The sequence below is a fragment of the Xyrauchen texanus genome, chromosome 23 (assembly GCF_025860055.1).
Source record: "Xyrauchen texanus isolate HMW12.3.18 chromosome 23, RBS_HiC_50CHRs, whole genome shotgun sequence".
Lineage (NCBI taxonomy): Eukaryota > Metazoa > Chordata > Actinopteri > Cypriniformes > Catostomidae > Xyrauchen > Xyrauchen texanus.
Window position 1 is genome coordinate 30,250,170 of NC_068298.1, and position 13,567 is coordinate 30,263,736.

At 43.3% G+C, this 13,567-nt stretch overlaps 1 protein-coding gene across 3 annotated transcripts in view; it reads right to left on the minus strand.

Moving 5' to 3' along the window:
- LOC127663021 (LIM domain-binding protein 2) overlaps nucleotides 1–13,567 on the minus strand; it is a 131,006-nt gene that overhangs the window by 20,664 nt on the left and 96,775 nt on the right. For all 3 annotated transcript variants that reach the window (XM_052154414.1, XM_052154413.1, XM_052154412.1), the window contains exons 4-5: nucleotides 11,919–12,041; nucleotides 2,336–2,419 (exon numbers count right to left, since the gene is read on the minus strand). In XM_052154414.1, coding sequence (XP_052010374.1) covers nucleotides 2,336–2,419; nucleotides 11,919–12,041 — 207 coding nt within the window. The remainder of the gene's footprint in view (nucleotides 1–2,335; nucleotides 2,420–11,918; nucleotides 12,042–13,567) is intronic.

The following is a 13,567-nucleotide window of genomic DNA, read 5'->3' on the forward strand; positions in this document are numbered from 1 at the left end:
CGCATACTGGATGTTTTTCCTTTTCACACCATTCTTTGTGAACCCTAGAAATGGTTGTGCGTGAAAATCCCAGTAACTGAGCAGATTGTGAAATACTCAGACCGGCCCGTCTGGCACCAACAACCATGCCACGCTCAAAATTGCTTAAATCACCTTTCTTTCCCATTCTGACATTCAGTTTGGCGTTCAGGAGATTGTCTTGACCAGGACCACACCCCTAAATGCATTGAAGCAACTGCCATGTGATTGGTTGATTAGATAATTGCATTAATGAGAAATTGAACAGGTGTTCCTAATAATCCTTTAGGTGAGTGTATATTTATTTGTATTTTAATTATTCTTTCTGTTACGGCATGATTTTCTGTAAAGCTGCTTAGAAAAGTGTTGCGAAAAGCGCTATACTAATAAAATTAACTTGACTATTTAGTGTACTTGTTTACCAAGTCAACAAAAGTGTCAGTGTGAAGAGCAATCTTGAGATGAAATATGAAACAAGTATTGTTTTTCCAAATGACAAAAATAAATCCATCCATCCATCCATCCATCGTCAACCGCTTATCCTGTGTACAGGGTCGCGGGGGGCTGGAGCCTATCCCAGCTAACATTGGGCGAAAGGCGGGGGACACCCTGGACAGGTCGCCAGTCCATCGCAGGGCCACACATAGACAGACATACACTCACACTCACACTCACCTCCACATCCACATCCACACCTAGAGCAATTTTTATATTTTTTGGAGACACCAATTAACCTAGCCTGCATGTCTTTTGGATGGTGGGAGGAAGCCGGAGTACCCGGAGAGAACCCACGCAGACACGGGGAGAACATGCAAACTCCACAAAAATAAATAAATAAATAAAAATCTATGAAAACATCCCAACTAAAAGTGCCTGAAGTTGAAGAAACACCCATATATAATATCATCAGCATTACAATTTGAGTGAAAAGAAAAATAAACATGAATTTCCAATTGGTTAATCTAGTAAACAGGTTTAAATTGAATCCCAAATTTTCATTTCATAGTATATCTATCCGACTTCCCTGTCAAAGCTGTAAATCATTTTAGGGAAGTCTGGTCATGTGCATTGAAGTATACAAAGAACAAAACCCTCTGTGCTGTCGAATGGTGTAATAAATGGGTGTGGATTTGGCTGAGGGCACACAAACTCGCTGTTACAAGAGCTGCATCTAATCCAAATTTAATTCACAATTCGGCTTAGACTGCTGCATTTTAACTCTGCGCTTATAAGCAAGGCTGTGCATTTAATGTGTGGAATAACAACTGAGAAAAATGCACACAGTGGGAGAAAAACGGCTGTTTCAAAAACCTTGAAAGGGCCTTTTTCCTTGCTTCTCCCAGCAGCACGCTATAAACAAGTTTGTGTTTCGTGGAGCCCAGCCGACCTGAACCTTAAGAGGGAACACTAATTAATGTTATGCTAATTCTCTCAATCCAATTCATTTTTTTTTCTCTCTCTCTTGTTCTCCCATTTGCAAAACGGACCTGTCACTCACTCTGAAATGAGAAACGAGAATAAACAAAGCCACCTCGAAGCCAGATGATAAATTCTGAGCAGTGTTAAAACACACACACAAAACAGACATATACAGACACATTTACTTGTCTGTAAATCTAAATAAGGAACACAGTACCATAGATTTCTATTATTTTCATTGAAAGCTAATTATAAATACTCCAGACAGAACAAAAGCAAAACTCTACTTAAAAAAAGAACAATTATTTTATGTATAAATCTTTTTCTTCACACACTTTACTAAAACACACAACGTAAATCAAATCTTTCTACTCAAAACATTTCAATATCTATTCATAGTTCTTCATGAATACCATTTGGATATGGTGACAGGGTATTTTCACCATGGTAATGCCATGATATACTTTGCTTTGGAGTACCATTAAATACCATTGTACATGAATATGGTAATCATTCAGTATCATGTATCAAAATATCATGATATTACCATGTGATCAGTGCTTGAAGTGGAAGAAAAAAGGTGCAGGTACTCTCCTTATAAGTATTTAATGTGATTTTCTTTATTTTTATAAATAGCATAGCATCTCAAATGTTGCTTTAGCTCAATGCTACCAAACATGACGTTTGCCAAAGCGTTTTATCTGTGCACTCTAAACCACCAGTACTATAGGAAATCATTACATTTAAAATAAAAAAATTTCAATTTATCTTTTATTTTATGCCAATTTCCCCAGAAATGACCGTTTTGTTCTTTTTACACTTTATCTGCAAATTGTTTTGTGGTATTCCGACTTTTTGTTGTTTGCTGGACTACTGTCATCAGTTGTGTTCTGCTTACCCTGAGGTAGTTGAGGGTGAAGTTGGTCAGACCCATGCGGGTGATGTTCTTTGAGAGCTGCTCCAGGACTTGAGGGTCTTGTGCCTGCAGGCACACAAATGGAGGAACTTTATCACTTAATGTAATACAACCATAAAATAAAGCAGACATTTTCACAGCTTGTTTTTGACCATGGGTTAAATTCCCAGGGAATACATACTGATAAAATGTATAGCTTGAATGTGTTGTCAGTCACTTTGGATTAAAGCATTTGTCAAATGTGTAAATGGTCAAATGTATGATTTTTTTGAAAAACCCAAATCTTATTCTTAAATTTGGGGGGTGGGGTCCATTTTTTTGAGTACTGGACCAAATTTCACAGATGAATTACTGTGATTACTTTGAATGCATTTCTGATTTGGAGCACTGAATCTGGAGTGTGCTCCAGCGCCTAATTAATACTGATTGACTAAATCTAAACCGAAATTTTGTGGTGAGCTATGAAGTCCATTGGTCAGAGTAATTTAACCAAATCTTGTTACGTGGCTTGAGTTCTAACCAAATACAGTTTCAATCAAGGAGTCCTATAATACCTGTAGAGAGCTATCTGATGGCGTTTCCATTCATGTCAATGGCAGTTGCTGGACTGCTGCAGGACGCCCTATAAACTGCATACTGCTATTTTTGCTCATGGCCACTTTTTTATGCCAATCACCTGAGCCGTAAATGCCATTTCATGCATTTAAGAGCCCCCAAGTTTTTGAAATGTAAAACATTTTGCTACATTTTAATGGCCACCAATGGAGAAGAATACTTTTTGAAAGGTTTAGTTTTAGCATCTTCCAAAAGGGGCTAACCAGCCGAGGTAAACCAAGCCAAACCTTGATAGATTGGTCTCAATGACATTAGCCAATCATGGATCTCCTGACAATTGATAGGTCGGAAAAACATATAATCGCAAAGTATGTTGCAGCTGAAATGCGGCCTCTCCAATTAGCTCATTAGTCTTGATCTGATGAGTCTGACTCAAATTCTGCGCAACTTTACCTCTTTAATAAAGAATGAGATGATCAAACACACTGCAATAACTTTTGCGCATCCCTGTTCACCCTGTCAAAAATCTTTCAAAGCCCTTTCTCCCTTGTTCACACACTTTCTCTCCCCCTTTCCTCCAGAATACAGTCTATACCCAAAGGGCCCAATTTAAGGGCATGTGAATTTCACATGAACACACAGTTTCTGCGAACAAACTTTCTAAAACTACACATCTCTGAATTGACAAGGGGGAAAGATGAGTAAAAACAGATTTAAAGCTCTGTATATTGAGCTCAAAAGCAACGAGTCACTGAAAGATTTAAAAAGTTTAAAAATGAGAAAATAAATAATAAGTGGTGCAGGTTTTCAGTTGATATCTTCCTTTTCCTTCACAGCATGTTGATAATGTTCATTAAACTCTGTAGATTACTCATTTGACCTTGTGATTCTTTTTACGCTACAGCTTTTAGTCTGAGGCAGCCTTTGATGTCTACAATTAGACACCAAATTCTAGATGTTTTGTGATCATGATCAAATTCTGCTCTCATATGACCTCAAACTATACAGATTTTTTTTATCATGGTCATTGTATACTGTATATCACAATACATTATTTTAATTTATACTGGAAACTTAATGGAAAATGTTAAATAATGTATATTTTAATTATCATGTGGCAATATCTATTTCTGGATATTCCAGTGAATTAAATACTTTACAAATAAAAGAAAGTTTATAATTATATATATTTTTATTTATTATTACGATAAGTCTGACATTAGCACAAAACGACTCGGTTACTAACGTAACCTCGGTTCCCTGAGAGGAGGGAACGAGTATTGCGTAAGTAGCTTACGCTATGGGAAAACTCAGTTTCTCGAGAAATATTGAAGTCTTTATGTAAAACGCATTGCAGCTGCACAGCAGACAGTAATGAGCGAGGCAGCTCGGTCATTGGCTGTGCTGCGGCAACTGCTCGAACCAATGACAGGGCGACTCTGAACGCGCGACCAATGGGCGCGCGCCTCGCGTTCGCGTGCTCAGAGCCCGCCGAAATTAGTATAGCCAGGCTATGTAATGGGCACCCCGTCATACGAGTTCCTTTAGGTTCAATCGACTGAAGCGAACTGACCAAGCACAAGCACGGCAGCTTACGCAATACTCGCTCCCTCCTCTCAGGGAACCGAGGTTACGTTAGTAACCGAGTCGTTCCCTATCGAGAGGTCTCTCCTATTGCGTAAGTAGCTTACGCTATGGGAACACCATGTAAAACGCCGTGCGTGCTGACTTCGCTCTATAAAGCCAGAGGCAGATGCCTGAGCCTTAAAGCAAAGTGATTATTCCACGAGCCGCCAACGGCGAGCTACATAATGGGATAGTATAGAGCGCCCTTCCAAGGTGGTCCATGGTGGGGCGCTCATAGTACAAACACAAGCACATATCTTATGTACTGAGTTTTCTATGTACTGATATGCATAAAACAATCCTTTAAGTCAGTCAGAGACGGACCTTGTAAGGGAGGAGATAATGCTCAGCATATACATACTCCAGTCCATTCTACAGTCAGGCTGATAGAATGTTGGAATGCATTTTTCTATGTACTGGCATGCATAAAAAATCCTCTGAGTCGGTCAGAGACGGACCTTATAAGGGAGGAGATAATGCTCAGCGTATACATACTCCAGTCCATTCTACAGTCAGGCTGATAGAATGTTGGAATGCATTTTTTTCTATGTACTGATATGCATAAAAAATCCTCTAACTCAGTCAGAGACGGAGCTTATAAGGGAGGATATAATGCTCAGCATATACATTCTCCAGTCCATTCTACAGTCAGGCTGATAGAATGTTGGAATGCATCTTTCTATGTACTGATATGCATAAAAAATCCTCTAACTCAGTCAGAGACGGACCTTATAAGGGAGGATATAATGCTCAGCATATACATACTCCAGTCCATTCTACAGTCAGGCTGATAGAATGTTGGAATGCAATGAGGGGACCTGTAGGTTATAAAACCTGATAAATGTCGAAGGCGAGGCCCAGCCCACCGCCGCACAAATATCTTCAATGGGTATCCCACTCGACCAAGCCCACGAGGAGACCATGCTCCTCGTAGAGTGAGCTCTGACGCCTAAGGGGCATTGAAGGCCCTTGGCTTCATAAGCTAGCGCTATAGCATCCACTATCCAGCACGATATTCTTTGCTTTGAGACTGCGAGACCTTTAGTGCGGCCGCCAAAGCATACTGAATAATTGTTCCGTCCTGTCTGAACAGGGCAGAACATTCCAAATATACTCTGAGCCCTGACCGGGCAGAGTAAATTAGTGTTGCTTTCGTCTGCTGGGGACGATAGCGCTGCCAGAGATATCACCTGTGCTCTGAAGGGTGTGGAGAGCACTTTAGGAATATACCCGTGCTTTGGCCTAAGGACAACTCTGCAGTCGTTAGGTCCAAATTCCAGGCAAGCAGCTTGATGACAGCGGTGCAGGTCGCCCACTCTCTTGACTGAGGCGAGCGCCAGCAAGAGCGCAGTTTTGAGCGAGAGCTGTTTAAGGTGCACAGTTCGGAGAGGTTCGAACGGGGCACTCTTGAGAGCGTCCAGGACCGTGGCCAGGTCCCAGATCGGCACCGAGGGGGGGCGAGGAGGGTTCATCCTCCTAGCGCCTCTTAGGAAATGAAAGATTAGGTCGTTTTTCCCTAATGAACGTCCTTTATCAGGATTGTGTGACGCCGCTATGGCAGCCACATAGACTTTGAGCATGGAGGGTGTGCGGCCCGCCTCCAGCAGCTCTTGCAAAAAGGCAAGTACGCTTGGTATCTCGCACGATTTGGGGTTAAAGCTCTTGGTATCACACCAGTCACTGAACACTTCCCACTTTTGGGCATATAAGCGCCTCGTAGAGGGTGCTCGCGCCTCAGTGATGGTTCTCAAAACTCCACTGGGGAGGTTCTTGGGAACCCGTTGAGGGGCCATGCATGGAGGGCCCACAGATCGGGGCGGGGATGAAGAGTCATCCCGTTGGCCTGCCTGAGGAGGTCTAGCCTCAACGGAATCGGCCATAGGGCAGATTGCATCATCTGCATCAGTTCTGGAAACCACGTTTGGTTGTTCCAGAGTGGGGCTACCAGGAGCACTGCACATCTCACTTCCCTGATCCAACTGATGACCTGAGGTAGCATCGTGATCAGGGGAAAAGCATACAAGGGGCGGCTCGGCCAGACTTGGGCGAGCGCGTCCGTGCTCTTTGATAAGAAAAGGGGGCATTGCGCGTTTTCCCTGGAGGCGAAGAGGTCGACCTCTGCCTCGCCAAAGTTTTGCCATAACCACTGAACCGTCAGGGGGTGGAGAGACCATTCTCCTGGGAGAACCTTGTCTCTGGACAGCATGTCTGCTCCCTGGTTCAGGGCGCCTGGTACATGCGCTGCTCTCAGCGAGCGCAGGTGGTGTAGTGACCATAAGATGAGCTCCCTGGCCATAGAGTGCAGGGAGCTCGACCTGAGTCCACCCTGGCGATTTATATACAAAACTACTGTCATGTTGTCCGTTCGGACCAGGACGTGTTCGTTTTTCAGGTACGGAAGCAGGGCTCTGAGAGCCAAGGCGACCGCTTTCATTTCCAGACAGTTTATATGTAGGCGCTTTTCCGGGTTTGACCAAAAGCCGGATACAGGCCTGCCCTCGTAAAGGGCCCCCCATCCTATTTTGGAGGCATCTGTCGTGATCATTTTTCTCCGCGTATTTACGCCCAGACTCACGCCGGTTTGATACCAGTTGACGGCTTTCCAGGGCGTCAGGGCTTTTATACAGCCGTGATTCGCTCTGATCAAAAAGTGGCCTGAGCGCCACGCGTGAGTGGGGACACGGCTCTTGAGCCAGCGCTGGAGAGGACGCATGTGCAACAATCCTAGCTGGAGTACCGCTGATGCCGAGGCCACGAGACCGAGCATTCTTTGAAATCGCTTGACGGGGGCGTGTGCGCCTGTCTAGCACTATTCCCAGAAAAGAGATGGGGGATAGCACGCTCTTTGCAAAATTGATTCTCAGACCCAGGCATTCTAGATGGCTGATAATCCAAGATCTGTGCGTCGTTAACTGACCCTCTGATTGTGCTATGATTAGCCAATCGTCGAGGTAATTCAGTATTTGCACTCCCCGCTGTCTCAGGGGGGAAAGTGCCACGTCCATACATTTCGTGAATGTACGGGGGGCCAATGATAGGCCGAATGGTAGTACTGTGTAATGGTATGACTGTCCCTCGAAAGCGAATCTCAGAAAAGGCCTGTGATGAGGCGCTATCGGAATGTGAAAGCATCTTTCAAATCCACTGATAGAAACCAATCTCCGGGGCGAACTTGCGCGAGGATATGTTTGGTTGTTAACATTCTGAATGAGCGAATCATTAAAGCTTTGTTCAGATGTCTGCGATCTAGGATGGGGCGGAGGCCACCGTCCTTTTTCGGGACGAGAAAATAGCGGCTGTAAAAACCCGCCTCGCTCATAGAGGGAGGAACAGTTTCTATAGCGCCCTTCTCTATCAGTTTGAGCACCTCGGTGCGTAGAACATGTGACATATCTTTCCTCACTTTCGTCTCGACCACTGCTGAAAAGCGGGGTGGTCTGCGAGCGAATTGAAGTGAGTAACCGTGTTTTATTATGTTCAAAACCCATTTTGGCATGTCAGGGATTTTTTCCCAGGCTTTTGCTCGCACAGATATGGGCTGAATGTTGGCTGGGGGCGTGTCGCAGTGACGTATGGGCCCCACCGGCAAATTGCCTTGTGCTAACACTGAGTTTACAGCTCTCAGAGGCGCGGGCGCGCGCTGAGCAGCTGTGATGAGTGCCGAATGCAGGGGTGCGTGTGAGATTACAGGCATGCGCGCCATCTCCGTAATGCTTGCAGCCGGAGAAATGTTTGAAACTGTATAGACAGTGTTTACAGGTGGGGGTGCATACATTGTAATAGGCACGCGCGCCACTTTCATAAAGCTTCCCGCTCTTAGCGGGGAGTTTCTTGGCTCGCGCGTCGCATCTGTGATGCTCGCGGCGTGAGCCAGAGATCTGTTTGGAACTGTATGGGCAGCGCTTATGGGTGGGGGTGCATCTACTGTGGTAGGCACGCGCGCCACTTTCATAAAGCCTCCCGCTAGCGGCGGGGTTTTTGGCCATGCATACAGTGTTTGTGTGTAGGGGTGCGTGCAGGACAGCACGCACGCGCGCTACATTTATAGTATTTCCCGCTTTTACTGGGGAAGTGTTTATAACTGTGGGAACAGTGCTTGTGTGTAGTGGTGCATACATGACAATAGGCACACGATCTACATTTATGGGGCGTCCAGCTCGAGCTGGGAAAGTATTCGGCACTGTTTGGATAGTATTGATATGTGGGAGTGCGCACTTTAGTGTGGACATGTGACCCCTTAGTGACACAGGCAGAAAATGACTCTTTTTGTGATTTCTGTGTGTTGCCGTGAAAACGGCGTTTGATTGCAGGTGAGCGAGTTCTGTGACTGGCCCATTGACTGCTGTACAGACATTTCCAGCCGCCTGTAAGGGGACTGGGTAATGTTTTACACGTTTTGCTCGCTGCAGTGAAGCGTTCAGCGAACTCTCTTACCGTGCTGGTGCCCGTGCTCGTGTCCGCTAATGTCGACGGCGCGGGGTCGAAGGCGGAGCCCGGCCAGTCGTCGGATGCAGCGCCAATTGGAAAGGCTGTCATCCTTTTCACCGTCGTCCCCTGGCGCGCCGAACGAGATGAGACCCACCGCTCTGTTGGAGGGGTGCTGGTCCTTCTGCGTGAATTGGACTGGCGGCGGGGAGTTCTCGGGTGGTGGTGAAGCACGCGGAGACTGGCCTGGTGTGATGTCACTGAAGTCCGCGTGCTCTGGCGGCCTCCGTGAGCGGCGCTTTTTCTTGCGCGGCTCGAACAGAGGGGACGGCAGCACGGTGGTAGCAGGCTCGTTCGCGGCGAAGGCAGCGAAGCGAGTGCGTGGCTCGTTGAGGCCCAGGGAGTCACATTCGGGGCATCCGCCTCGAGTGAAAGCAGCTAGGCGAACACTTGCAAAGGCGAACACTTGCAAAGAAGCTTAGTAAAAAGGATATAGTGATGCGCGCCGGATGGCGTAGCAGAAGGCTTCGAAGGCGGCTGAAGGCGCCGGCGTCCTCTTAGCAGTCCTGCTGTAGGCTTGTCAACGGCGGGCGAAAGACTCCAACAATCCGGAGGATCCAGCGAAGAGGAGGTCTTCGCTGAAGGAGATTAAATCTAAAGGAACTCGTATGACGGGGTGCCCATTATATAGCCTGGCTATGCTAATTTCGGCGGGCTCTGAGCGCGCGAACGCGAGGCGCGCGCCCATTGGTCGTGCGTTCAGAGTCGCCCCGTCATTGGTTCGAGCAGTTGCTGCAGCACAGCCAATGACCGAGCTGCCTCGCTCATTACTGTCTGCTGTGCAGCTGCAATGCGTTTTACATAAAGACTTCAATATTTCTCGAGAAACGGAGTTTTCCCATAGCGTAAGCTACTTACGCAATAGGAGAGACCTCTCGATAGGGAAACAGTTGTTTCACACTTAAGTTAAAAACAAACTGTCCAAAAATTCAATTTCGACTCTAAATTCTGATTGTATGAGCCCCAAATCCATTGGAAAATATCCGATATACCCACAGCTGTGATCAAACATGAGTTTAATTCTTAATTCAGTCTTCATTTTACTCCCCTCATTCAGTTCTTCATCATCTTGACTTGTTTAGGGCACATTCGGCTGTTTTTTCCAACACAGACTCAAAAATAAGACAATTCATAATTACTTTGAGATGGAATAAGATATCGTAAGATATCTCACCACTTGGCTCGTACGAAATTATACTTTTACCTTTTATTCACATGCAGACCAATCAATCAAAAAACTGAATTTTAAATTGCTACAATACAGGCATCACATTTTAGCTAGCCACCAACCCAACACTTTATTTCAGGAAAAGAAACATCAGTGAACACATTTTGCCCCAATATTTTTTTGGTTTAGTTGTTTTCCAACTAAAGTCACGGTTAGGTTCAGTGTTTGGGTAAGGGGTTAGACTTCATGGTTAGGTATGGTTAGGAGTTAACCAGCTCATTCGAGTAGGAGATGCTCAGTCTGAGACAAGACTCATATTGGCCTAATGCAATCTTAAAGAATTTGTTAAATGACCAGTGTAAACATCTAAATTGATTTTAAGCTCATCATATATTAAATATACCTAATACATTTTTTGCTCATGCTCTTGTTGGTTTCAACAATACTTCCAGTCAAAAATAAAAATGTTGCTTAGCATGGCCATACAAACTTTTAGATTCTGTTATATATATAAGTCAATTAAAGATTTCTGCTATACTAAACACAGCATTACTGTACTATAACTAAAATGGGGAAAAAAACACACCAAAACCTTTACTTTCAATTAGTTAATTTCTTCAATTGCACTACTATATTTAATTTATCGTAAACCAAGTAAGCATTTCTGAAATACAAAATACAGTCATACTATAACTTTAGGTCTTGACAGCTACAGCACAGAATAATGACTTCTCAAAAATAATGGAGACCACCCTACTAAGCATACACCAGGCTCCAGATAATGTCTTTTATCATGGCCATTTAAATGTTATATCTAAGAGGTGTTATTGATATAAAGAAAATCTTTAAATATGACCGGAACTAAAACTAAAAGGTTCCACTAACTTTTATCTCAGATATGCTCAAAGAGATGAATTTGCATGCTTTTAACACTATGCACTTTAAAAACGTGAGTAAAACCACTCTTTTAGTCCCGTTCAGCTTTCCGTAGTTAAAACTTAAGTAGTGAAATGTACAATTGACAATTTTATATCAATGTTTAATCATGTGTTTTTTCTAATTAGTTAGCAGGCTGTTAAAAAACAGGCGCCAAATATTTCTGGATATGCTCAAGTTTGGGAGGTAGGCAAAAACTGCTAATGTTCTGGCTCATGTCTTAAAACTTTTAAATTCCTCAGGTACTTCTGTACAGTATGTTACTCTTTTTCTTTGGATGGACCAAGTCAACACAGTTTTTAATATAGTATCTCACAGAAACAGGCATTAGGGCTGTTTTCACACACAGCTGCAACAGCGAGTCGTGAGCACTCTTCTTGCACAAGTAGTTTTTTTTTTTGACTGGTCTCTGGAAAAAGTCAGATACCACACATGTTCGAGTCTGAGTCAAGAGGGTCGCGTCCATGACAAGACCAAATCTCAATAAGAGACTCTATAAGAGTAAAAGTAGTTTGTATTTGTACAGGCCAGTTCATATAATTTCTTACGATTTCTCCATCTCGTACTTATAATTATATTATGTAATATTACACCATGTTATCTCATCATCCTTCTGAAGTGTATGTGCAATATAATGCAGTCCTGCCCACTAATAGCCCAGCAAATACATCTATCGCTGTATAAAGTGAAAAATAAATAGCAAAATTTCTAAATGACACATTTCTACCACTGCGTTGTACTCTCCATTAGGCAATGTGACAGAAGAGGCCGAGAATAGAGTGATATCAAACTCACGTGCATGGCGAGAATGCTTCGTGGGATCAGTTCTCGATACTGTCTGATGTTGAAGTGCCACGTCTTGATCCTCATCAGGTCATCAAAGGCAAACTCCAGAATCAATCTGCCCTCTGTACACACCTGAGAATGGACAAACATTCAGAAATCTGTGATCTCTTCAAAGACTATGGCCTGTTCACAAGTCTTCAGAGCTAAATGCAGGTTTCCCACATTTTTTGACTAATTAATTTCCATAACCAATCATTTGTAATTACTGGATAAGGATTTTTTAGACCGATTAGTGTATCTGTTCAACCAAATTCACTCAAACCCACTCGAAAGAGTTATTCACTGACAAACTGGACATCTCTATGGCTTGTGAGCAAGTATTACTCCACAAAATAGCAATATCAATTAATTTTATTGAGCACAGCATAGCTAGAAAATATATATTCACAATAGCAATTTCTATGAGTTTTCCATGACTTTTGACACCTGTTGCACACAATACGCCGAAGCAGTGATAGCAGCACCGAAGCAGTATGTCAATATATAGAGCCAGGCTGAGGGAACAGCGACCACTAGGCATAAAGGAAGAGGTTGGCTCATTTAGTCCAAAACAAAACATTTCTTTGAGGGCAACCTAATTAAAGTTCACCTGGCATGCCAGAGCACAAAAATCCACCACATAATCCTCCAGGGGTTTATTCCCCTGACGAAGATCCAAGAGCCGGTCTAGTATTCTGTAACGATGTGTAGCTGACAGAGGCAATTTGAAGACGTTGTGTAGGACCAAGTGCAGATTTATTAACAAAATGATGATAAAAAGAAAACCCTATCTATACCCGTGAACAAGAACTAGACACGTAGACTAAACTGGACATAAACTGGAAATAGGAACTAGAAACTGGACTAAGAAAAGGACATGACTAGGGCTCTGTTACAACTCTAAACAAGATAACAAGGCAATGAACTAAAACTAATGACAAACTATAACTGATAACAAAGTAATCAAACAATGAACAGAGTGGTGGTGGTGTTGTGGTCTAAGCACATAACTGGTAATCTGGTAATCAGAAGGATGCTGGTTCGAGCCCCACAGCCACCACCATTGTATCCTTGAGCAAGGCCCTTAACTCCAGGTTGCTCCAGGGGGACTCTGTAAATCGCCTTGGATAAAAGCGTCTGCTAAATCCATAAATGTAAATGTAAATGAACCAATGAAAGCAAGACACATGAACACGGAGGGAAAACAGGACATCACATCACTGGGGAACAGGAACTTTAACAAGAATTTCAAAATAAAAGTACACAAACAAAAGACAACTGTGAATGTGACAACACCGAAGCAGTGAACAACAGAGGATGGTGATTACTCAGTTTGGCTCGATTGCTCAATAATATAGCTTAATAATATAGTAAAAAATAAAGTATGTACAACCATTGAATTGCAATATCTCTTTGTTCAAACACCAGCCAAAACTTTTAAGTGTTAAGCACTTTCCTTTTGATTTGTATTGTACTGGTAATAAGATTTAGTAAAATGTTTTAGCTTTTGTGTCATTTTCCTTTTTAGTTTAATTTTGTTTCCTATGTGCTGTAATTCATATAAAACACACTAGACTACAAATATATGCTTATTCTGTGCCATGTTTTATTTTTCGTGT